We start from the raw sequence: 26,246 nt of genomic DNA, 5'->3' as shown, positions 1-26,246 counted from the left end.
GAGCCTGATGCTCCCTTCTTGTCCATTGCACCCTACAGCCAGCAACGTCCTCTTCCCTCTGTGGAAAGGCATCCATCAATTGTGGAGAGCCTTCTCTGCTCATGGAACTCAGACCTTCCTGGATTCTAAATCCTCCAAGTACTGGTCTATTTCTTGGTTGTTAGGTGGAATTACTGTTCCTCATACTAGTGTTCCCTGGAAGGTAAGGGCTGTCATCAACACCACAGACTAGCTGTAAACAGGCTCCTTGCTGTTGCAGGATCATTTGCCCCATCAAGAAAGAAGTATTATGATATTAAGGTTATTACACCCTGAGAACAAGATCCAGCTGGTGATGCTAAATTTAGTTTCACACTGTGACTTGTGGGAATTTCTTGCAGATGGCAGTCATCTCATCTGCATTGGCAAAGGTAAAAGCAATGTAATTTCATTACTTGCATTGAGCCTCATTCTGCGACGTATGGTACAAAGCACTGACACTCTGAGAAGACATATTAAGCTGTTGGTTAGATATCATTCAGATAATGAAATGGCCTCAGCCCTTGTGCGTGAACAACATAAGAATCATTTGGGTTTGCCATTTGACAGGGGATGTACTTTTACATTCTGCAACATTTGTGGCACGCCACACTTTCTGAGGAACAAACACAAATGAGCACTTAGCCATAAAGCTATCACTTAGTCCGGTGTCATTTATCTGTCTTTGATTTAGAAACTCTTTTAACTGCAGGTATAAAATATGTGCCTGCTTTCATTCGATGAGAAATGGCTTTAAAATGAGAGTAAGTTCACTTGAGATCATTATTTTGATGTTGTCTATACCTGCTTACCTGAGAGTAATCCCCACTGAAGTCAACGGGACTTACAGCTTAGCAGTTCTTTATATGACTGCATATATGACTATATGACTACTTTATTAAGCACAACATACAACCAAAGTTTTTTTAAAAAAATAAAATAAGAATAAAGGCAAAAGTGAGCAAACAATGTCATTTTATTATTTTTATTTTCTTTGATTAAAAATCATGGTCTCAGTAAGTGCAATTTTTATCACCATCAAATGAAACTAATAATAGGCTCCATCAGGACCACTGTTACTGGTATAGTAAAAATCACACAAGGGGAAACCCCTGAAAAGGCCTTGAATCTTTTGGCTCCCAGCATTGTCCAGTTCTTACTACTTAGCTGGAGAGCTGAGGTACAATGAGATAATTATGGAGGTAGTTGGGATTTGCCTGGGGAGAAAATGGAGGAGTGTACCTTTGCAGGTGAAGTCAAACTGTTGTAAGGTTATGGCGTCTGCTGTAGCTGTAGAGACTGATATGGGAGAGACATGTTCTGAAGCAGCTGGGGCAGATGAAGGCACCCAGTTGGAAGTAGTATGCCTCTGCATACTAGTTGCTGGAATCGACAAGTGGTGAGGATGCAGCTGCGCTCATGTCCTCTTGATTGCAGGCTTCTTACAGGCATCTAGATAATTACTGTGAAAACTGAGTTCTGGACTCGATGAGCCTTTGGCCTCACCCAGCAAGGTTCTTCATTGAGAGATCTGTACATCACTGGCTTCTTCAGATCTGCAAGTGCCAAGCTAGTTTTTTTTCTCCATGGCTCCATTATTATAGTCTATTTCACCCAATAGCATAAAACTAGTGATTTGGGTGGGCAAGCAGTTCCCAAAATAATCACAGAACAGAATGTTTAGGTTTAGACAAAAATGGTATTTAAGGTCTTGGCAATAAAAAGGAGAGACTTTGAAAGCTATATTTAGCGATGTTTACATGTCCTATGACACACTGCATTCACGACTGATTGAATTATGGTGCTTGAAATAGTGATGGCATGAACTCCACAAATCAAGCTCAGAGTTTGGCTTGGAAAACTCGGTTGTTTGGAAAACAGCAGGTGTTCAGCTGATCCCCAATTAGGTCCATGAAGATGTTATTGGAACTGAAGCAAAGTCCAAGCCCCTTGGTCCAAGCATCTATTCTCCAATCCCTTTACTTTGTCTGCTGCTCTGGTGATGGCTGCAGTTGGAGGAACAGAGGGAGAAGCATCACTGTTGGTCACCCCTTAATTTACCTTGCTTACTGCTTTGCCACCAGTGGAATTCCTGTCTCTCCCTCCTTTATCCAATGCCTGTGAATCTGCTACAGCTGCATGCTAGGAGCAGAAGCCTTTTAACATGGGAAAAATTTAATTCTGGGCTTTTTGCCCTGCCAGACAAATTTCGAAATATCTTTCTGCCACCTCTTGAAACATTCCATCTTGTCAAGAATCTGCAAGGTCTGAAACAAGAATAACATCCTAGGCAATACATTCATTTTAATCACTGCAATTCGGCCTAACATTGACAGTTTCAAATTTGACCATATTTCTAGATCTTTTTTAATTTCTGACCAACATTTTTCATAGTTATCCTTATATAAATTCACATTTTTAGATGTCAAATAAACCCCTAGGTATTTCACCTTCTTGACCACCGTCAACCCTGTCTCCTCTTGGAATTTCTCCTTTTCCATATCTGTTAAATTTTTCCCTAAAACTTTGGTTTTTTGTTTATTCAACTTAAATCCAGCTACCTGGCCAAACTGTTGGATTATATCCAGAACCTTTTTCGTACTAGTGATTGGCTCTTGCAAAGTCAATACTAGGTCATCTGCGAATGTTCTTAACTTATACTGTTTGGCTCCGACCTGCACTCCTTTAACCTGCTGGTCACTTCTAATCATATTCAGCAACACCTCCAGAACTGAAATAAAAAGCAATGGGGAAATTGGGCATCCCTGTCGTGTACCTTTTTCTATCTTAAGTTCCTCAGTTATTAGATTATTTACAATCAATTTAGCTTTTTGTTCAGAGTATATTGCCGTCATACCATTCTCAAAACCTTGGCCTACCCCCATCCCATGAAGATTCTTTATCATAAAACTCCAAGAGATATTGTCAAAGGCTTTCTCCGCATCCACAAAAATCAGTACTGCTTTCGTGTTTATATTCACCTCTAGCTTTTCCAAAATATCTATTATGTTCCTTACATTGTCTGCTAGGTGTCTTTTTGGGAGAAAGCCTGCTTGGTCCTTATGAATCTTCTCCATCAACACTTTTTTAAGTCTTTTTGCCAAAATGTCTGCAAAAATTTTGTAATCCACATTAAGTAGCGATATTGGGCGGAAGTTCTTCAGTTGGGTCTTTTCAGTCTCTGTCTTTGGTATGAGTGAAATAAATGCTTCTTTCCACGATTCAGGTGCCTTTTTCCCCTCTAGAATCTCATTACAGACTTCTTTTAATGGTTGAATCAACCATTCTTTCAATGATTTGTAGTATCTAGAAGTCAATCCATCTGGTCCTGGAGATTTGCCCATTTGCATACTCTGAATGGCAGCCTCTATCTCTTGTTCTGTTATTCTCTGGTTCAGATCCATCTTACTTTGATGAGAGATTTTTTGTAGTCCATATTTATCAAGGAATTTATCTATATCTTCTTCATTTTGCGGGCCTTGGGTATAGAGTTTTTTGAAATAGCTCAGGAAGCAATTTCTAATTTCATTAGGTTTAGATATAATCTTTCCATCCACTTCTAGGCTTGTAACTGTATTTAGTTTCTGCCTTTTCTTCAGTTGCCATGCCAAAAGTTTGCCACATTTATTTGCCGATTCAAATGTCTTTTGTTTCATTTGCTTTATCTTCCATTCAATCTCTTGGTTCATCAATTCCATATACTGCGTTTGATATAACTTGATCTCTCTTAAAATCTCCTGGGACTTTGGTTTTACTCTTAATTTTTTCTCTTCTTCCTTTATCTTTTCCAAAATCTTTTCTTTTTTCTCATTTTGTTTTTTCCTCTTTATTGAGTTTTGTTGAATCAAAAAACCTCGCATCACAGCTTTACTTGCGTCCCAGATCACTCTTTTTTCCATGTCAGCCCTCAAATTTATTTCAAAATAGTCTTTTAAAGTTTTTTGGGCCTTCATAAGGATCTCCTTATCTCGAAAGAGGGTGTCATTCATTCTCCATCTAAATTGACCAGTTGTTGTAAGTTTCATCTCCATCTTCACAGCGTTATGGTCGGAGCAAGTTTTTGGGCAGATTTCTACCTTCTTAATCTTTGGAGCCATACCACTAGTAATCCAAATTTGGTCAATTCTGGTCCAGGTCATCATTGCTTGGGAGAAAAAGGTTCCCTCTCTCTCCAGAGGGTTCCTTGTTCTCCATATATCAATCAAATCCATGTTTTCCGTCATTTCAAAAAAAGACTTAGGGAGTCTCCCTTCCTTAGTAACTGTTAGTCTTTGTGCCTTGTCCATGTTAGTGGAGACTACACCGTTCATGTCTCCCATAATTATCATATTGTAATCCAAATAGTCCATGAGAGTTTCATGAAGTCTCTTAAAGAAGTCAGATTTGCCTTCGTTTGGTGCGTAGATTCCAACAATCAAAAATTTTTCTCCTTGTACTTGTATCTCCACTGCCAGATATCTCCCTTGTTCATCTTTAAAAATCATTTTTGGGGCCCATTTCTCTTTTACATATATCACAACTCCTCTTTTTTTAACTTTGTCTGATGAGATAAATTCTTGTCCTAGTCTTTTATTTATAAGTAGTCTCCTGTGAGCTCTGGTTATGTGGGTTTCTTGTAGACATATCAAATCCAGTTGTTCTCTGTTCAAAATGTGAAAAACTTGTCGTCTCTTCAAAGGCCCATTGAGCCCATTGCAGTTCCAGCTAAGTAATTGCAGAGCCATCTTGTTATTTTTCTGAGACTCCTCCGACAGCTCCCAGTTGTTGCTCTTCCTCTGATGGTGGTGGTTTATGTCCAAACGAAAGGTTCAGAATGTCTAATGCTCTCCTCTGTTCTGCAAATGGGTCCACAGTCCCCTTCTGCAGGTCCTCTTGATTTCTTTCCAAGAATTTGTCTTTGTCTTGAATAGTCTTTATTTTCACCTTCTTTCCCTTGTAATCAAAGGACAGTCCCTGTGGGAATTCCCACCTGAAGCGTATGGAGTTTTTCTTTAACAGGAGAGCCAAGTCCTTATAGAAGTTTCTCAAATCCAGGATATATTTTGGAATATCTTTGAAAATCTGTACAGCTGAGTTTCCAATTTGCAAGGCCTTTTCAAAGTGTAGTCCTAATATTTTGTCTCTTTCTTCTTTAGATCTAAGTGTAATCAGACAGTCTCTCGGGGTCTTTCTGTTCTGCTTTTTACCCAGTCTAAAGGCCGTTGTAATTTTAAGTTCGTCTTCCTCCAGATCCCAGCAATCGACAAACTCTTGTGTTAAAAACTCCACGAGACTGTCACTTTCGTCCTCTGGAATCAATCTCAATTTCAAATTTCTCTCTTTTCTCTGTAATTCCCACAAAGCCAAAGTTGCGTCGTGCTCATGGACCTTTTTTGCAATCGGTTCTAAATTCTCTTGGGTCTCTCCAGCAATAGCTCTAGCTTCTTCAGCAATTTTACGTGTGGTAGAATTTTCCTCAACTAATTTATTTATAGATTCTGTGTTCTGGTCTAATCTTGCTGATATTTCTGTTAGTTTTTGTGTATTTTCTGAAGTCTGTTTTGTCAGAGACTCCAGAGATTGGTTTATCTTAAGCAAGGCTTGTGTCACAGCATCCATGGAGACAGCTGTCACTTTTTCTTGTCCTGTTGTTCCTGTAGGTCCAGGAGTTACGCCTGTAATCGAGCCTGTAATCGAGCCTCTTTTCTTTAATTGTTGTTGCTGCTGCTGGTGCTGTTGTTGTTGTTTAGTTTTGGCTCTTGTGACTATCTCTTCTTGTGGGCCACTCATGTCAAGGTCGTTTCTCACGGGAACTGTTTCCCACTGGAAAGTTCCACTGTCTTAAGCTGTGGCAACCTTTGCTTTACCCTCTAGGGGGAGCAAATCAAAATGTCCAAATACAAGATGTCCAAATACAGAGGCAAAGAAGATATCCAAGTGCGTAGGAAAGGGAGAAAGAGAGAAATTAAATCAAGTGTAACTGGAAGTTTGTAGCTGCAAGTTAACACAGTTTCCCAGTAGATACTGTCACAGCCTGCTCTGATATACTGTAACCAGGGAACGCACGAACTTTATATCACAATGTAACTTTCACAGGAAAAAGTCAGTTCAGTTCAGCTCAGTGTCCTATTGTCCTAAAAGGCAGCCCGTTTCGTGTTTTTATGGCGGCTGAGGCAGCGGAGGATTTTTCTTTTAAATAAATCATGCAGTTGCCAAAGTCTCTTTTGCCTCCCCTCTGCCCTGCTAGCTAGAGGGGACATCTAAGGTCCAGATGTCAGGTTTAATTAAACAGAACAAAGTCTCTAGCGGATGCAGCTTTTAAATTCCGTTGCTTTCACTTTCATGCAGTCGGGGGGAGGTAGACTTCCTTAATTTTGACCTCCCCGTTTTCAGCTAAATCTCCAAATTTTAGTTCCAAATAAAGTTTCCGTTTTACTCACGGGTTTTTTCTGTCCGGAATTTGCAGGAAGGAATCGGCGCTCTCCACTAATAGCGACGCGGCTTCACCCTGCGGGCTGGGTAGCGATTCTCAGCACCGCTCTCCCCCGATGTCGTTCCAGAGCCTTTAAAAAGGCTCTTTCTGCGGTAAAGGGGGGGCGCTTTTGGTGCCCACCAAATCTCCTCGTTCACAGGCTTCTGCGCCTGTGATTTTAGGGGTCCCCCGCTTGCCGTAGCAGGGCAGACCCGAACTCGCAGGGCAGTCCTTCTCCGGAGCTCGGAAAAAGGACCGCCATTAGCGCTGGCGCCGACCGGAAGTCCCCGGGAAAGGGAATAGCTATGCTGGCTTGCACCACTGCAGGAGCAGCAAGAAAATTAGGTGGATTGGGTAGGACATGTGGGGGGGGGGTGTTACTGAGTTGTTCGTCTTTTTATTTTGATTATGTATTTTGTGTTTTTATACTGCGATTTTATCCTGTGAACCACCCTGAGACCAGTGAGTATAGGGTGGTATACAAATTTTAATAATAATAATAATAATAATAATAATAATAATAATAATTGATGGTATGAACTAGTCATTAGACCAGGGATAGCCAATATAATGTTCTTCAGATGTTGCTGGATTGCAACCCCGATCATCCCTGACAAATGGTCACTCTGGCTGGGGCTGATGGGAGTTATAGCCCAATAACATCTGGAGGGGAACATCCGGCTACTTCTGCAATTAGGCAAAGGAAAACGGAGTCCTGGCTGCATTTCCCCAGCCATCCTCAAAACAGGTAAATAAAAGTCAACGTTCCAAGGGTTTCTCTCAAAAGACCAAGGCCCTGTATATCCAGGGGCCAAGGAAAATACATTGCTAGAAACCCTCTTCTGGTGTTCCAATCAGCAGATTCCACACACGTGCATGCTAACTCTAATGCTCCAACTCTACTCTTGTCACCCTCATGGTAACTGTCAGAAGTGGGGATCTTGCTTCTACTCATATTCATTCCTGGTGTGATGCAGAACCCCTAATTTTCAGGATTGCCTCTTTCTTATTGTTGTGCCCAGTGCTTTTCTTCTAGAAAAAAAAAGGTGCCGGTACTGTGTTTCCTTGAGTACCCCCAGAAAAAAGTGATTGCGTCACATATAGCTTCAGACGTCTTTGTTTACATAAACAAGAATGACTTCAAACATTTCTTTTCATCTCAAGAACATTTGAGAAGAGAACAAACCACAAAACATTTACCCTTCAAGATGGCCTAATTGTGAGCTTATACTAGTTATTTCCTTTGAATGCTGAAACTAAATCTAAGTTTTCATTTTTTATTTTTTTTAAAAGGAGCCTATTAACATACACTGCTCTTTATGTAAGTAAGGACTTTGTTTAACTTTCCAGGTTAGCCCCTTTCTTTGAGTTTCCCTCAAATGGTGGCTGATGACGTTTAAAGGGGTCAATTTTTCTTCCCCTGCCATTAAAATGGCAAAGTCACATTCAAGTGAATCAGCTTTGTATGAGCACAACTTCAGAAGGAAGAAATGGAAGTATGGTAATTTATTCAAGAAACTGATGGATTCTTGACACTTAAATGATCTAAACTGCAAAGAGATTTAAATTGTCGCATTGCACTTGGAACCTTTTCTCCCTCCTTCAGAAAGAAGCTGGTGGGACAAATTTTCTCAAAAGGAATACCTCCGCCATTCAACTTCAACTCACATCAAAGAATAAAAATAGTCACTTTGTTGGGGAAAGCACTTATCAGTCCTACCAAGAGATCCTTCCTAGAAATGAAAGAATTTCTTTGATTGGCAAGGAGGAAGGGGTGGTGCGAAGCTGGAAAAGTTGGGTCTTGACCTAGCCAAAATTAAACACTCTTAAGCACCATTTATTTCTGTACGAGCATCTGCTTAATTGTTCCCCCCAGAGACACTGACTTTCCCCAAGGCAAAATTTACCCTGTAGCACATGTTATGAATAGCATCCTTATTGCTTGGGGGCATTTTCACAAGACCATTGCACTGCACAAGAATAAAAGAGAGAGAGAGGGAGGGGGGAGTCTTTTCTAGATCAAAACTTATTATGTCCTTCAGTTTTTACTTACATGAAGCAAATATAAATATGCCAGAATATGAAAGTCTGTGACAGGACATGAAACAAGTAAATCAACAAATAAATATTCTAGGAACAGCAAAAATAACCAAGACAAAGGTAAGGATATCTGTTTTCCAGTGTTGTCAGATGATATTCTATGAGATCTTTAATTAAGATGTTAACAACATTTTATTCCCGTGCACATAATGGGTGTTTACACATCACATTCAGTGAGTATAATCTGTGCACCTGTGAACACAATAACTGAACTTTATTCACATGTAACAGTGAATGAGGGTACAGTTAGTGGACATGATAGTTGAGTTGGAAGGCAGGGAAGTTACAGTGCACAGCAAAAATTTGAAAAAGAAAAAGAAAGGGGGAAGAGTTGTGCTAGTGGGACTATTTTGTTGGATGCCACCATCTCACTTTCCTTGTGCTGAGTCTAGGACCCTAACTGCACTGTGCTTTTAAAACAGTATTATGTCACTTTAAAAAGTCATGGCTTCCCCCAAAGAATCCTGGGAACTGTAGTTTGTTATGGGTGCTGGAGTTCCAGGATTCCTTTGGGGATTGAATGACTATTCAGAGTGGTATGATACCACTATAAATGTGTAGTGCAGTTGGGGCCTAGGTCTCACATTCCAGTTTTGTCATGTGAATCAGCCCTTTGACTAGGTAGTGTTTGGTTGGTATGATGGGGCCACCAGGTATATCACACCTATAGTCAAGAAACTTCATTGTCTTCCACTATGTTTCTGGACGCAATGCTGGTTCTAACCATTGCAGTCCTAAATCATCTAGAAAAGCCAGAAAAACCCAAAGACTGAATGATCCTGTATGAACCTGCATAGCAGATGTCATCATCGCCAGCAAAGTCTCATGCAGGGATTACAATGCTGGCTATCATAGAGACAGCTTTTTCTAAAGCTGAGCCCCAACTGTGGAAAATTACCACAAAGCAGGTTTACCTGATGTCTTTGTCTCCATCCTTTAGGCAACTGGATCCACTGATGTTACTAGAGACTCAGAGAGCCTTAGTGGTTAGAAGCCTCTCTTGAACAGGAATGACTTGGCCACTGTCCTCCATGCTCTGGCAAACCCCCACAAGAGTCAACTCCTGGGGCTGAGGTCACTCCCCCCCCAATAAAATATTTGAGCCCCCCACCAAGTTGATGGCCATTGCCATTCAAATGGTGGGTGTCACATCATGTGGGCAAGGCTAACCTGCCCCTTTCCAATATTTTATTCAAGTTAGTACCCCTGTAACCTCAAGATTGGATTACTTCAATACACTCTACATGAGGTATGAAGATGATTTGGAAACTTCAATAGTTCCAAAATGTAGCAGCCAATTTACTGGCTGGGGTTCCATGTAGCACTCAGGTAACCACTGGTTGCTAGTTTGTTTCCAGGCCCGATTCAAGGGGCTCACATTAGTGTTTAAAACCCTAAAAGATTTAGGCCCCATATATCTGAAAGGATGTCTCCATCCTTACAAAACTTCTTAGGTGTTAAGATCAGCAGTGGGAACTTCTTGGTAGTTCCTCCACCCTTCAGAAGTGCAAGGAATGGTGGCCTGGGAGACTCGGGCTTTCTCTGTGGCAGCCCCTGAATTGTAGAATATCCAACAGAGGTGCATCTAGGATATTTGATGCATAGCTTTTGTAGTATGCTAAAGTTGTACCTATTTGCCCAAGCTTCACACACCATCCACAGCTGAGGTATTCTGTTCTGTTGTGACTGGACTGGTTTTACTTTTATGATTGCAAGTGTTTGAACTGGTTCTTTTTTAAAAAAAGAATAATTGTATATTATATTATTGTAACCTGCCCTGGGAAATTAGGTCAAAAAGTGGGCAAGACATCAAATGAAATCAGTCAGTCGGTCAGTCAATAAAATCAGGGTTTATTTATTTTTTTTTAAAAGGTTTTGATAGGATTAGGGCCAAAACAAATAAACTGATGCTGACCATCTTTGTTTTTATTGTTGTTGTTTATGTACACAGTCCTTTTTTAACTGCTTATATTTCATCGTATTGATGTGTTCATAATCTGCAGGCAAAGTCACCTAGAATACCAACCACTGTGGAGAGAGACCATGCAATTTAAAATAAAACAAAAAATGGATAAGTGCGTAGTACAACACCCCTTTAAAAGAAAAGACTATGGAAGGTGAGGTACAATCCAGGTACCATTTATTCTCTCTCCATATTTTAATCCAGGCATAGGCAAACTCAGTCCTCCAGATGTTTTGGGACTACAACTCCCATCATCCCTAGCTAACAGGACCAGGAATGATGGGAGTTGTAGTCTGAAAACATCTGGAGGGCTGAGTTTGCCTATGCCTGTTTTAATCTGAAAGTCAAGCTGCTTCAATGATCCAAGCTTTGCAGTGATTGGAGTTCTGCTCTCGCTTCCAGCTGCCTTAAGTCCATCGGTCTTTCTTGGTAGGAAACACAGCAGAAAGATAATGAAGCAAAGCCTTTTTCTTGGTACTTTGGGCAAAGGGGAGCTGTCGGCTCAATGCAACTGCCCACTTCCTGAGCCAATATTTAGAATATTGTTGTTGAAATGAAGCTGTCCTGGCTCTTTCCTATTGGTTTTCAACTTTTATTCTTTTTAATCCTTATTTATTCTAATGAATTGGGAAGATTTTACCAGGCTCTTAAAAAAGAAAAGAAGAAAGGACTAGAGCCACCTAAGGGAAGTTTTAACAAGTATGGTAAAATTTCTAAAGAAGCAGAGCAGGATTTTCATGCATTGCTGGGTTGCTCTTGAATTCCACCCAAAGCAAAATGCAATTCAAGTTTGGAGATTCTTAAACAAAGTTCAGGAGGAATTTCATGGGGAACTAAAGGATTGGATAAGACTTTTAATACTTATAAAAGCACAGTGGAGTACCACATCTTGTGTTTCATAAGGATTTGCAAATGTGTCAGTTTCAGTTTCTTATTTTTTCAATCTAAAATTTCACACACACCCCACTCCCAGTTTTCTGCATCCTCTGCATTTCCACATCTTTTTTTAAAAAAATATATAAATCCATCATGAAAATTCATCAGTGTTTTAGTGCAAACTTATCCTAATGTACTATGCACATTTTTATATGCTATTTTGCCTAATAAACATATTTTTCTGCACAGCAAATTTCTCATACAAGGCATTTTTGTATGCTATTTTTGTATGCTATTTTCACAGATTGTCACTGACACTTTACCCCAGTGTATGGATTTTTGTATACATTACCATTATTGCAAATTTTGGAGAATTTGGGAGAAGTGCAGATTTCACAAGATGGCTGTGTTTCATTGTTCCAGAAGGTGCAGATTATACAATTCATCTTTAAATGCAAACAAATTCAAATTTTCTTCCCATCCCCAGTACTTCATAGATCAGATTTGTAAGTTGTTCTGTGAGTTTCCTTGTAAACCTATTTCCAAAACATTCAGTACTTTTTACTGCACCTCTAAAACAACATTGCTACCTTATTTCCAGAGAGAATAGTATGTCCCTCATTGTCGCATAAAAGACAAAAAAAAAAAAAAAAAATTCCCCACTGATCACTACAACTCCATCACAGAAAAATGGAACATTAAAAAAAAAAAATGCCTGCCATCCAATTATGAAATATATGGAACCTCAGCCAGAAAAAGGACATGTCTATTTTTGACTTATTTTATATTGGATTGCTGCATCCTGTTTACTTGTGCCTCTAGCTTTGAAACACCCCAGTGATTTAAATTAGGATAATAAACCTTGTGAACTGTGAGAGCATTTGGAGAAATAAATAAATAAGCATCTACTGCTGGTGAAATGGACAGATACATAAATCTCTATGGTAGGGCTGCCTTATGTCTGGATTTTCCCAGACATTACCAGGATTTCAAAGGTGGAATAGATGTCTGGGGGGAAAAGACAAAAGATAGCATTTCTTTTTCACACTGTATAATCTAATTATGAATGTCCATATTGCTCCTAAATGACTTGAAGCCTCTTGCAAGCAACTATGCATGAGCTAGGCTGATACTAGTATATTCATTAATGCGGATGATTTTACAGCATCTGAACTAGGCCTTCAAAATAGATTGCCCCACTTCCCTGTCTCACCCATTCTTCTGTCTCCCTTCAGCCAAGCTCATTGTGAACATTTAAATAAGGAAGGCTTACAATGCAATCCTAGTCTACGTAGAAGTATGTTCTGTTGAGATTGATGAGACTTACTTCCAGGTCTGGGTAGTGCATAGAATTTCAGCTTTAGAGGTTTTTCATAACTGTCACCAGGCCCTTTAAAAAGGTAAATTATTTTTTTCTGAACTTTTCTGAGAATCCATCAGAAAGCTTCATCTGTAGCAGCTAAAAAACTCCAACTGCTCACAGAAAATGCATCTGAAGAGTAGCTCTTGTTTACATTCATTTTGTTTAGCAAAACCTTGTTCAACAGAGAGCTATAAATAATTCCAGACACTTGCAATTAGTGTTTGTTTCAGTGCCTGCACCTATGAAATTGCAATATTCATCACAAGGATGTACAAAGCCGTCCCTTGTTTTAGTACAAGGGACCATAAACTTTACAAAGCGGCGCTCTTTTCATGTAGCTTAATGTAACGCTTTTCAGACTGGTGAACACCGTATTTTACAATGCATTTTCATGAATCATTGCCCCAGGTCTTGCCAATTCCTGCGGGGTGGGGGGAATGCTTCCATTGGTTATCTAACTACTGCGTTCCATGAAAATATCTTCTTTTGCAGAATACAGTTTGTTATATACATATCATAGGCGTCTAATTGTTTTTAAAGTCATGCTTGCTCAAAAGGTTTTGTCAGGGTTGGGCACAAACTTCAGGCTCATAGGATATTCTTTGTTTTTCACTGGAACGCCAAGATCTATGAAACACAGCCAGTGCAAAAGGCATATCATTGAAATGAAAGAACATGATGCTATGGAACATATTCCAACTATAGGAGTTTTACCCCCAGAACCAAAACTGTTCTGAACTCCAGGGCTGGCCCAAGACACTTTGGCACCTGAGCAAACCACAAAATGACACATCTTCCCACCAAGGAAGACAAGGTGGGTGTGTTAAGTATAATTGTTTAATTGCACACTGAAATGGAGAGTGACTGTATGTATATTGCTGAAGGCTTTAACGCTGGAAAATTCCATCAGAGTTTTCCTGAATATCAGCCTAGGGTAAAGGTAAAGGGGACTCCTGACCATTAGGTCCAGTCGTGACCAACTATGGGGTTGCAGCGCTCATCTTGCTTTATTGGCTGAGGGAGCTGGCATACAGCTTCTGGGTCATGTGGCCAGCATGACTAAGCCGCTTCTGGCAAACCAGAGCAGCACACGCAAACACCGTTTACCTTCCCACCGGAGTGGTACGTATTTATCTACTTGCACTTTGACATGCTTTCGAACTGCTAGGTTGGCAGGAGCAGGGACCGAGCAACGGGAGCTCACCCCATCACAGGGATTTGAACCGTGACCTTCTGATCAGCAAGTCCTAGGCTCTGTGGTTTAACCCATAGCAGCACCCTAGGGTGTTGCCTAGGGTGCTGCTGGTTTATTCTGAGAAGTTTATTAAGGGAAGTAGGCCCACCCTGTTTCTGAAGCCAACAATATTCTGCTGGTCTTGCATCAGGGCTTTGGGGAGGGAGCTGGGAACATAGGAATCTGTCTTGTGCTGAGTCAGACCCATGGTCTATCTAGCTTGGTACTGTCCACATTAAGTGGCAGCAGCTCTCCAGGGTTTTGACCAAGTAGGCATTCCCAGCCCTACATAGAGATGTCAGGGATTGAACCTGCGACCTTCGACATGCAAAATAAATGTTCTACTGCTGATCCAAGGGGAGAGAAGAGAGAAGGGAAACTCACTAGGAAAGAGGGGCCGCTCTTATTATGTGCACCTTTTGGAAGTCAAAATCTAATACAGCTGCTTTTGAATTTTCCTGCTAGCCAATATTTACCGCATGTGTTTCCAGATCCACTATCCTTCTACCTGCTTTCAAACTCACTTTTTTTTTGGCATGCTTTCATTAACATTCCTCATTGTCTCTTTACTGGCATTAACATTTAAACAAGAAGTGGGACTTTTCTGCCTTCATTTCCAGAGAATAATGCTCAGGCGGCTATTTTCATATTTCTTTACAATTAAAAAGAAAATTGTGTCTGCTCAAATACAGTGATCTTTCCATACAAAATTGGCTGCTTGGCTTTCCTGAAAGTTGTTTGTAAAGCCCCTTTTAATTTAAGCATTTGAGATGGAAATCAGTGGAAAACAAAAACCCAGATGCAACATTTTTCTTTTCTACAATGAGCACTGATCTGAGCCAGCCTGCACTTGAAAAGTGTGTGGATGTGTATAATTATTATGCCAACCAAAGAGAAAAATAATAATCGTAAAATGTTAAAATACAAAATTACCCCAGATGCCCTTGTCTCTTTTTTTCATCAGTTATTCAGGCTGAACAAGAAAATATGTACTCTTTATTTTAGGCTGAAAATACACTTTTAAAGAGTTGTCACTTGGAGTTAACCATGTTGCAGAAGCAGCAACAGCTCGTGAAGTAGTTTGCTGGAAGTATAATAAAGTATAATAAAGTGTTGCTGATCAGTGACTGGGGGCATGGGATCTACGTAGTACCTTTATCAGAGACCAGTGCTTTTTTCTGGGGTTTCGCAGGAGTACGCATACCCCTAAACATTTTGTGAATCTTTGTACTTTTGTCCATTTACTGTATTTATTTTTCCTGATTTGAATTATAAAATGGTGATTTTTTTGAGAGTACCCCTAAACATTTTTAAAAGGAAAAAAGCACTGCCGGAGACCATCATGAAGTAGCACCGTAACTACAGGCACAAGGAGATCTAAAGCTGCTGAACTGCTCACAGAGCCATGTGCCTCCTCCTAACACCCCAACAATTTCTCAAAAGATTTCTTCCCCTGCAAAGCAGGCTTCCATTTTCCTGCCCAATTCTTTGGGCCCTTAAGGTTTCCCTTAGGATATCTGCGGGTGCAGAGTTCTGAGCTTAGCATAGCATTGTGAGACGGCTAAAAGTAGTGTATGGTTTCTAACCCGTCAACTCAGCAAAATCCCTGGCTGCCGACTTTTCCTGGTATGAAAAAGCCCCATAATAGAAGCTGCTATATCTAAATATGCTATATATGTCACTGGTGAGCTTGGTTTGATTTCTCAGGAAAGAAAAGGGGTGGGAGATCATGTTTTAACTTTCTGGAGAAACCAAGCTATTCAAAAGACTGGGAGCCTTCCACATCTCCCTCAGCATGCATTGGTAATGGCACAGCCTGGCTCGGGAGAAAGGAAGTCTGAGCCAAATCTCCCTGGTTTGCCTTGTTATTCAGGGTACCCATAGAGGGGCTGTATACCCTTACTAGATGTCCTGCTTCCCTCAACCTCCCACACAATATATAGTCCATACTCTCCACCACCCTTTTTCTTTTCCCCATTCCTAAAATCTATCTGGTGGTAGCAATGAGAGGCTAATGGCAGGGCCATGTTCGGCAAGCGTTTCCAATGGCAACATTGGATGAGCTGGTTGGCTCACCTTAGAGAGTCAAATAAATAAATACCAATTCCCACAGGAGGTGTTTTTTTTTAAAACAAGGGCAGTAGCAATGTAGGATTTACAAGCTGCATTTGGAATAACTAAATTATATTTACCTCATGAGTCCATGAGAAGTTTGACACATTCCCCAAGAGGATGGGTTTGAATTACCCTGGTGGGTGAAATTGAAAGATGGCCTTGCCCTTTCTTCAAGTTTCAAGGCTTCAGCCACAACCATTGAAAAGGCACAGTTGCCTCTCTTTTATCAGGGTTTCAGTTCTTTGGCTCAAGGAGCCCCCTCAGCAGATTTTAGTTGTCTGTACAATATGTGTAACTTACCTGCGGCTTTCACATGATGGTAGCACCTCCAATGGGCTTTCTGCTTCCCCCCCCCCTCAATCTACATCTTGGCATTTCAAGATTAAATGAAGCACATATTTTAAATATGAATTTTCTCCTCCTGCTCCTGCTGCCAAACCGCCTACGGTGCTTTCCCCACAAGCCTTCAGTAATATTCCTTTATTCCTCTCTCTTTGACAGATAATCCCTTTGGAAAGTTTTGAAGATGTTTTTAATAGACTCAAGGACAATAAATGCTTCTTTCTACATTGCCTGATTAAGAGGATAAGAAGCCCCCAAACCTTTAAGTAGTCCATTATATCCTTTGAACAGTAGTTTAAGTGTAGGGATGATTGTGCAGGTTCTCATGGGATGGCAAGACAGAGGAATGTCCTCCAGCATCATTTGGCAAATTAGCATCTCAGGGATAAGACTCAGCTAGAGTATCCCCCTTCAATACAATTCTTGTAGTACAAGTACACTAGTAGTGTACACAGCCCTGAATAACAAGCCCAGGATACCTTAAGGACCACCTTATCCTGTTCACTCCAAGTCGATCACTGAGACCATCAGAAGGAGCAGTTAGTGGTTCCCTATGGACCTGAAGCAGCAAGGAGTCATGGCTTCAGTGTGGTTTTTCCAACTCTAGGGAACTTTCTCCCTCAAGAAGTTAGACAAGCACTGTCCCTACTGAGTTTCAGGCACCTTGCCAAAACCGGGTTGAATGTGTGCATGTGTGTGCAAAGTTACTTGTCGACCTCGATATGCAATAATGATACTTATGAAACAGGATTGGTTAATAAAATAAAAATTCTTAATAGCATTTCTTTACAAAACAGAGTGATTTATAATAAGCAAGTTACAGATCAGGGCAGAATAATATTTCAAAAAACTGGACTGTATTACAAAGCATTTTTTCCCTCAAACATCCATTTCTCTTGGATTATTGCTGAAAGATACTAATCAATCTATTTCAGAAATCTCTAGACTAATTTACAAACATCCATAAAATAGTGAAAAAATTGCATGCTTTAGAAACCTGGTACATTTTCATGCCTCTGGACTAAAAAGATGAAGACGATAGCAAATGAAGAACGTTTTAAAGAGAGCTGGGTGATGTTTACAGAGTCTTTCCCTTGATTTTAGCCAATGCTTCAGGGTTGTTTTCTTTTCTCTCTGTTGATTTTTTAATTTCTGGTTTCATCCATGGAGGACTGTGTGACTTCTGTTAACAGATGGAGAAAAACGCAATCAGTGTTAAAATATTACAAGTGGGACTTGCAGCACAATGTTGCAAGGAATCTCCAATCTTCAGTACCTTCTTTTAAACACCTGCTGAAAACTTTCCTATTCTGTCAGCCCTATGTGGGCAATTAAGAGTACATCCCCCACAACGGTCTATTGTTTTTATTTTATCTTATTGCTTTCAACATAAAAAATTCCTTCCAGTAGCACTTTAAAGACCAACTAAGTAGTTCTTGGTATGAGCTTTCGTGTGCATGCACACTTCTTCAGATACACACTTAGTTGGTCTTTAAGGTGCTACTGGGAGGAATTTTTTATTTTGACTATGGCAGACCAACACGGCTACCTATCTGTAACTGCTTTCAACATGTTTTTTTTAACTTTTTAGGATGTTATTGCTTGGTTTTATGTTTTTATATCGCTGTAAACCATGGTATATTTTTATGATACAGCAGTATATAAATATTTCTTTTTATAAATAATTGCAATATAATAAATGAGTGATATTTCCCTACCCTATCTGAAGGAGCATCTCCAACCCCATCGTTCTACCCAGACACTGAGGTCCAGCACCGAGGGCCTTCTGGTGGTTCCCTCACTGCGAGAAGCCAAGTTACAGGGAACTAGGCAGAGGGCCTTCCCAGTAGTGGCACCTGCCCTGTGGAACGCCCTCCCACCAGATGTCAAAGAGAACAACTACCAGGCTTTTAGAAGACATCTGAAGGCAGCCCTGTTTCGGGAAGCTTTTAATGTTTGATGTATTATAGTATTTTAATATTCTTTTGGAAGCCGCCCAGAGTGGCTGGGGAAGCCCAGCCAGATGGGCGGGGTATAAATAATAAATTATTATTATTATTATTATTATTATTATTATTATTATTATTATTATTATTATTACCCCAGAGGAGAGTGGTAAAATTTCCTTTGGTAAAACCCAGGCTCCTTTGAAAGGCAGGTAGCAAATCACTTTCCTTGCAAGGCCTTCAGAGCCTCAGCACCAGCAAGGGGCATTTTTCTGTTTCACTCCAAACCAGGAGAAGAGGAGAGAAATCTTGCTCACTGGCATTTCCTCCCCATTTCATCCACAAGGCTATTTTCAGGAACCCATGTACACCTGCCATACATGATGTCAGATGAAGGACAGGTCCGCTCCCTTTCCCCAGGGGGCAGTATTGTGGGATAGGATCTGGGACCTCCCAGTGTCCTGGCTGTGAGCGGAGGGATGCTACCCGTGTCATAGGGACTCCTGGCCGTGTCACACACCCCAGCTGACCAATCAGAATGGCTAGGGGGTGTGGCTGCTTGCTGTTTAAATGGTGGCATGGCCAGAGGGTGACTTCCTTTTACCTCCCATTAACCTAAATATTTGTGTCCGTGTGTTTATTATCTAAGGGAACTGTGGGGCCCAGGGCCTTGCCATGCAAGTAAGGGGTGGGAGAGATGAAGGGGGAAGGAAAAACAAACACCAGAGTGAGGAAAGGGTGTTTAGGAAGACTTCAGCCTGTAACTTTAGGTGTAACTTCAGCCTGCAAAAAGCATTTTTGTTTAGGTAAGCTTATCCAGAAATGTAGAATGGTGACATGCTTTAATTTGGTTTTAGCTTATCATTGATTTTAATTATTTTTGAATGTTGATATACTGCAGCTGTTTTTAACTTCTTCTTTTTTTACTGATAATTCTATTATTTAATCCTTGATGCAAACAGCTTTGAGGTTTCATTACAGTCAAGTAGTATGCAAATCTTGTGGAATAAATAGCTTGTAAACAGAAGGAGTAATTCTCAATATCAGTGCTCACTGGAAGGGAACAGCTTTGCTACAGCAAACCTTATGCTTTCTAAGAAAATACATCCATCCTCTTATTTTTTACATCAGCAAGGTCAGAAGGCATTGGTAAAAAAAGAAGAAGAACAACTCCATATAGCCTGTATTGATAGAACCAAGGTGTCCTGATGGGTAGTTGAAGTTAAGGGAAATATAAAATATTTCCAAGATACAGAACATATAAATGTTCTGGATCTTCCAAAGTATTGGAGATCTTTAGATTATGTCCTATCTTTTCCAGGATCCATTCATTTTTATACCACATAACATCTGCCCTGTAAAGTCTCCCACTTTTGTGCTGTAGATATTCTGACTCCTGCCAACAGCTTTGTTTTAAGTTCCTTAGAACATAATAATTTATTATGACCTGCCTGTATATTTACAATGAAAGCAGTGAGGCCATTTGTATAGTAATCTCTATGCTATTCAAAACCTCCTGATATACATTAGACCAGAAATCCTTTGCAAGTGGGCACTCTCACCACAGATGGAAGCATGTTTCTCATGCACCACATCCACACCAACACACTAATGCCAGTCTTGGGTTCATAAGGACATCTGTTTTGGAGTGTGGTGCCGTCTATGAGAACTGTCAAATGATCGTCCCTGGGTGTCATTTTTTGGAATGCTTTCATTAATTACTGCACTCAGACATCTCTCAGAATGCAGATGTTTCAGAAAGGAAAACAACTGAAGAAAACAAATCTTCACATTTTATAATTTGCTCAGTATTTATAGAGACAACAAGATTAGCACCTGCATATCTGGGTCTGTTTCTGCCACCTTTAGCTGAAGAGAGGTTGAATTGTTCTGGTTTCCTAAGCAAGTCTTGCCAACCTGAAAAGGGAAACCATGGCATCGTGATTCAACCAATCAATCATAATTTGTATCTCAGTCTAGTAATATACAACAGAAAATAAGGGTCCAAGTGTTTCTGAGCACATCGACCCCATATATTTTGTAACATTTGAAGATTTGAATGTAAAGAGTTGGAAATGTATCTCGGAAAGGCGCAGCTGGGTGATGCTCTGGAGCACATTTTCAACAAGTATGCAAATAAGAATTTCCCCTTCAAATATTACAGAACAGATATGAAAACATGCAGACCCATTATTTCCTGCAAAGGAGTCCTAATTCATAGCATTATCATTATGTCATAATTAAAATAATGGAAATTATCTGTGGCAAATAAACAGGAAAACTCTCAGAGAGGAACAGAGTATTTAATTATTTTCTTTGCAAAAAAAAAATATATTATCCACACACATTTATTCGTGTTATTTAATAAAAGTACATTCTTGTTTCTCTTGCTGAGATAAAGAGTGTTAATTGGCAATTAACCGCAGTGTGGAACTTCAACCGTATTAGAGATGCAGGGTAGCTGACTATTTCACATGTGCAGTTTCATGTTCTATCTTTCTATGGGAAATCATTTGAATCTGAACCACACTTCTCCCAAGATATTTAGAATGTGTTCCTGGGGTGTATCAAAATATCAAGAAGTTGTCATAAATAAGCAGTGACTTCCAAGACATCTAGTATCATCATTTTTTGTGATATTTTCACACATATGTAACATTTCATGCAACAGGACAATTTTATGCTAAAAATACTTACTGCATTCTTATTATAAATGTTCTAAATACTCCCCACTTAGGTCATAACTATATTAGTGGCAATAGTGGGAGAAAGAGGAGTTTGGGGGAGGAACAGGAAATAAGAAAGGAGAGGGAAATGGTGATTGTGAGAGCAGGCCCTGAAATAGCGCTGTTTATAATATTACATTGTTTATAATAAGTTGGGAATTGCTGATTGAGTTGCAAAATCATTGTCACATGAAACAACGGCCATTAACTTTGATGGCATTTAGAGAAAATCATGGAGGATGAGTTAAAACAGTGTTGGCATCCTACTGTCTTGGGAAACAATGGAAGAGTGTGCCTTTGGGGTTAAAGTTAAACCACTGGACATTTATAGCACCTGCTATGTCTGTAGAGACAGATAAGGGAGAGACATGTTTTATTGCAGCTGGGGCAGAGGAAGGCATCCAGTTTTGCTGCTACAGGTGCGCCATGGCATTTCTTTTTTCCTGCACTCCTCCCAGCAGTCATTCCTCCTCAGGTCACTGCTGTGGATACATGACCTGACACTCTGTCTCCAGGCACTGTGATTGTTAATGAGTTAATGGCTAATAGTAATAGTGACTTTACAGAGACTCTTAAGTCAGGAGTTCAAGAATTAGTTGTTGGTAGCAACAACAGGAGAGAGCTCTTGTCTTTATGTTGACCACTGTGAGAAACAGAATGCTGAACCACTAAGATTTGGCAGCATGTGACCCATAGATGAAACCCAACTATGCCATCCAGTTAGATTGCTGTTGGCCACCACACAAGCAAAAGAACAAGGAAACTGCAGTCTTGCCTCCCATACTATTCTTATTTTTTTGTGACTGTAGGATCAACTTAGCTTGAGTAATCTGCACAGAAGACTTCCAACTGTTCACATGGGGTGTTCAAGAGAAAACAAAGTTTCAGTTTTCCAAAGTTCCTTGTTGTGAACTTCAACAGCCCATCTTCTTACAGAAGACAGCATTCAAGACTGGACCACTAAGCAGCCCTATTTGCAGCAGAATCCTATGTGTGTGTACTCAGAAGTTGAGTTACAATGTGTACAGAAGCATACAACCCAAATTGCACGCCTGCATTTCTTGCATGCAAGTGCTCCACTCCTTTGGATAGCAGGGGTTTTTTTGTCTTTCACTAATAGATCAGGGATCTTTCATAGGGATTATAGTTCATGTGCTTTACAAAATATGTTACAATTAAGTAAATACTGAAATATGTTACAATGTAGGAAACAGATTTTTGTGTGTGGACATAATAAAAAAACGATATAGTTTTTACATAAAATGTTAGAAGCGAAGAACAGGATCCCTCCCACTCTCAGCGTGATTTCTCATCTTGGCCCGTTTGGAGCTAGTTACTGTGGAGACAGGATACTATGTTGAACGTACCACAATTCTCAAACCACCATATCTTCCTCCTCCTCTCTCTTGCTATGAGTGCCTGGAGTATTGACAACCTGTCAGACACACCAGCTGCTTTTACTTATGAACAATAACAATAACCCCATCAGTGTCAATTGGCAGAGACAAAACCAAAATATAATGCCAACCCAGAGTTGCCTAGTTTGGGAAGGAGTGATAGTTCCATCCAAAGTGGAGTGACTAACAGCCTTGTGTGCAATCGACTGTGCCATGAGCAATGTATCCTTTCACATATGGATAAGCATTTTTCTTCTTAGATGAGATATAAGGTTTATGAAGCAGGTCTTGATCTCATCCAAGTTAGGCTGCCACAGCCGCTACTGCTGAAGCTGCACATATATAATAATTCCTGTTGTTTTGGCTCATCCGTCCATTCTCAGACATCCTTCTGGCTCTCATACATTGACAAGATCTATCCATCTTATAGAACTGGTCTGATACTTCATGGATGTAAGTTACCAAACCCTTGAAATCAAATGATAAGAGTGGACAAGATATTCAACCAGGGCAGCTGGGTGGTGTTCTTTCATTTCCTCATCTAGGTAGTTTTGGTTGTAGGTGGACCGAAATGCCTTTCTCCATTCCATTGCCTTATCCACAGGCAGAGAAAATGGGAGAGGAATTTCAGAGAAAGATGGTGTAAAATAGGGTTAAAAGGGATTAAAAATTTGCCGACAGTTTACCATTGATGTTCAAGGCAGTGGTACTCCTCCCAGTGGCCAAAAGCCACCATTTTTGTACTCCAGCATGTCCCTGGGAGCTGGAAGTTCAGGACAGAGAATTGTGCACAAAGGCTACAAAAATAAGATAAGCTTCTTCTTCTTCTTTGGCAATCACTCATAGCCAAGTAAGATTGTCTTCCATAAACATGGTTTTAACAATGAGTCCATAAGTTACTATGGAGGCCAATTCTGGATCCAGACATCCTTCCACAGTGGGGACGTTGGTTTCTGGGTGGGAGTTGATCACGGTGTGCATTTGCCAAGCGTGCCTTCCTCTTAGCACGTTTCTCCCTTGTGTCCTGAGTTCGAGTGTCTTCAAAGCCCATGACACCTTTGGTAAAGGCTGTTCTCCAACTGGAGCGCTCGCAGGCCAGTGTTTTCCAGTTGTCAGTGAGAGAGTCTTTAAACCTCTTTTGTTGACCATCAGCATTACGCTTTCCATTTTTAAGTTCAGAATATAATAGTTGCTTTGGAAGATGATCATCAGGCATTTGAACAACATGACCAGTCCAACAAAGTTAATGTTGAAGAATCATTGCTTCAACACTGGTGATCTTTGCTTCTTCCAGTACACTAATATTAGTTTGCCTGTCTTCCCAAGTGATGTGTAAATTTTTTCAGAGACACCGTTGATGGAATCTTTCAAGGGGCTGTAGATGGCGTTTATAAGTGGTCCATGTTTCACAAGCATATAGTAAGGTTGGTAGTACAATAGCTTTGTAAACAAGCATTTTGGCTTCCCTGCAAATGTTCCAGTCCTCAAACACTCTGCAGTTCAGTTGGGAGAAAGCTGCACTCGCAGAGCTCAGGTGATGCTGGATTTCGGCATCAATGTTGGCCCCCAAAGGTGTCCCTTCAAAGTTCCCTTTTCCAATGTAGACCCTCCAAGGTGTCTTGGACATAGTTTATCACTTTCCTTTGTACAATAAAGGAGTTTCTCCTAATTTGCTGGTAGAGGCATGGATCAGTTTCAGAAGGATTATTTTCATTCCATGGATTAGTCTCACTTGCCATGGATAACTGAGAACACAAGGCTAAAACTGTAAACTCTGTGGAAAACCCATGGCCTGAATCTGACCCATTAAGCCACTTTTGGTGCCTACCGCCCCCACTTCCATTTTGCATTAGCCAGTTTAGAATCATCAGTGACATCCAAAATCACATCCAATATCACATCCACTTTGATTTTGGGCAATCACAGCAGGCTAAATGGAAGTCCATTGTGGAAGGAGAAGTCCATTGCATAAGCAAAATGATGCCATTGGGTGTCACCCTCTGTACATACCCTAGAATGTCATTACTTTTAACCATGCCCAAGAAGGGGATATTAGCAACTAGCCATTACAGTAGTAACTTAGATATTCCAAATCCAGGGAGGGTTTATTGTGGAGTGATATTACCACTGCCTTGTTCAAGCAAGCAGGTAAAGCCACCCACTCTCGCAAGGAGGCATTAGTCACTTTCCTGGCACAGCCAGTTGTCCCCTCCCTGCTTGTTTTATCAGCCAAGAGGGGCAAGAGTCCAGAGCATAAGTGATTTACCTAATCAGTCCAAGCACCTCATCCACATCTTTGAGCCTTAGTAACTGAAACTCATCCAACACAACAGGACTAGACAGTGATCTGGACACCCCATGAGATTCATTTGCTGCGACAGCAGAGTCAAAACATGGTTTTATTATAGTTCAATGAATATGTTCAACAGATATTGAAGTAACTGCCGGTCAGCATTTAGCCAAATACCAAGAATTAGCACAAATTAAGTCAAAGCTGCATGATTATTTAATTCCAACAGTTATATTGCAGCATTTTACTGGGTGTGGGTGTATATTATAGCAATTCAGAGAATGAATAAGGTAAGCATCTTACAGGCTACTGATAATTGCTACTGTGTAGTATCAGGAAAGTGATTTAACAGAACAATGAGGCTATACATTTCTAAGGCCAAACAAGGGGACTTTGAAAGACAATTTTACTAAGGTATTACTCATTACTTTTGGAGGGCAGCTCTATTGCTGAACACCTGAACAAAACAAAAGGACTCATAAATGTGTCTCTGTATTATTAAAACAATAGATTTTGGGACTCTAAAAGGGTCTATTCCATGAATGTAGTAGCTTTAATATAATGAATATGGACTTATTACATGCTGATTATACAAATGACATTGCCTCAAGGCCTCACCCATATTTAATGTACTGGCATTTTAGGTCATCTTATAACTTTCTCTCTCTCTCTTTTGCTGGACTGTGTACTCACTTCCCTGTGTATATAGAAGCCAGCACACATTAAACCCTGCTTCAAACATGCACAAAAAGCTTCAGGCAGCAGCATTGCAATGCTTCTCTGAAAGAAAGAACACAGAACTACATATTTAATAAAGATAGGGCATTGCACTACTGGTGCTGAACTGCAGCTGGTAAGTATCACCCCAATACCGATTTTACAAATACAGTATTGTTGTGAACAGGGATTTTCAAAGGCTTCTTTGAGTTGATGAGGAGGTGAGAGTTTGTTTCAAATTAGTCCTAATATAAATGAGATTAGCCAGCAAAAGCAAGCTCACACCTCTCACTGAGTTTGTATACATACTTAAGGTATGTATATAAGAGGCTCGTTTACAGTTATATTTTGGGGATGATTCATGTTCTTATGTTGTAAACTGAACACTGCTAGGAATAGTTTTTTTTAAAAAAATCCAGTTCATTTCTTATCAATATTTTTTTTTTTTTTTTGCTTTGGCATGTGCAAATTTTTATTCTGAAAAAAGTTTGAGAACCACTAGTGTAGACTCTACTGAACTAGATGGACCAATGGTCTGACTTGGTGTATGATAGATTCCTATGTTCTTGTGATAAAGGCTTTTTGCCACAATTTCCCACGTAGAGACAGACTTTCAGTTGAATGAAAATGATTTATTTATTTATTTAGAAAATGAAAATGTACTGAATCACGGCAATACCAGAACACAGAATTACAACTGCATTCAAA

General features: G+C 40.1%; 1 protein-coding gene across 4 annotated transcripts in view; it reads right to left on the bottom strand.

The window, feature by feature from the left end:
• Positions 1-17,341: 17,341 nt before the first annotated feature.
• LUZP2 (leucine zipper protein 2) overlaps positions 17,342-26,246 on the bottom strand; it is a 325,887-nt gene continuing 316,982 nt past the window's right edge. For all 4 annotated transcript variants that reach the window (XM_082200692.1, XM_082200690.1, XM_082200691.1 and 1 more), the window contains 2 exons: positions 20,245-20,325; positions 17,342-17,645 (listed from right to left, as the gene is read on the bottom strand). In XM_082200692.1, the coding sequence (XP_082056818.1) occupies positions 17,541-17,645; positions 20,245-20,325 (186 nt within the window). In that variant the 3' untranslated portion in view covers positions 17,342-17,540. The remainder of the gene's footprint in view (positions 17,646-20,244; positions 20,326-26,246) is intronic.

The sequence above is a fragment of the Podarcis vaucheri genome (assembly GCF_965113315.1).
Source record: "Podarcis vaucheri genome assembly, chromosome: 1".
In the NCBI taxonomy this organism is placed as follows: Eukaryota; Metazoa; Chordata; class Lepidosauria; order Squamata; family Lacertidae; genus Podarcis; species Podarcis vaucheri.
The sequence above is the reverse complement of the archived record's forward strand: the minus strand, read 5'-3'. Positions and strand labels throughout refer to the sequence as shown.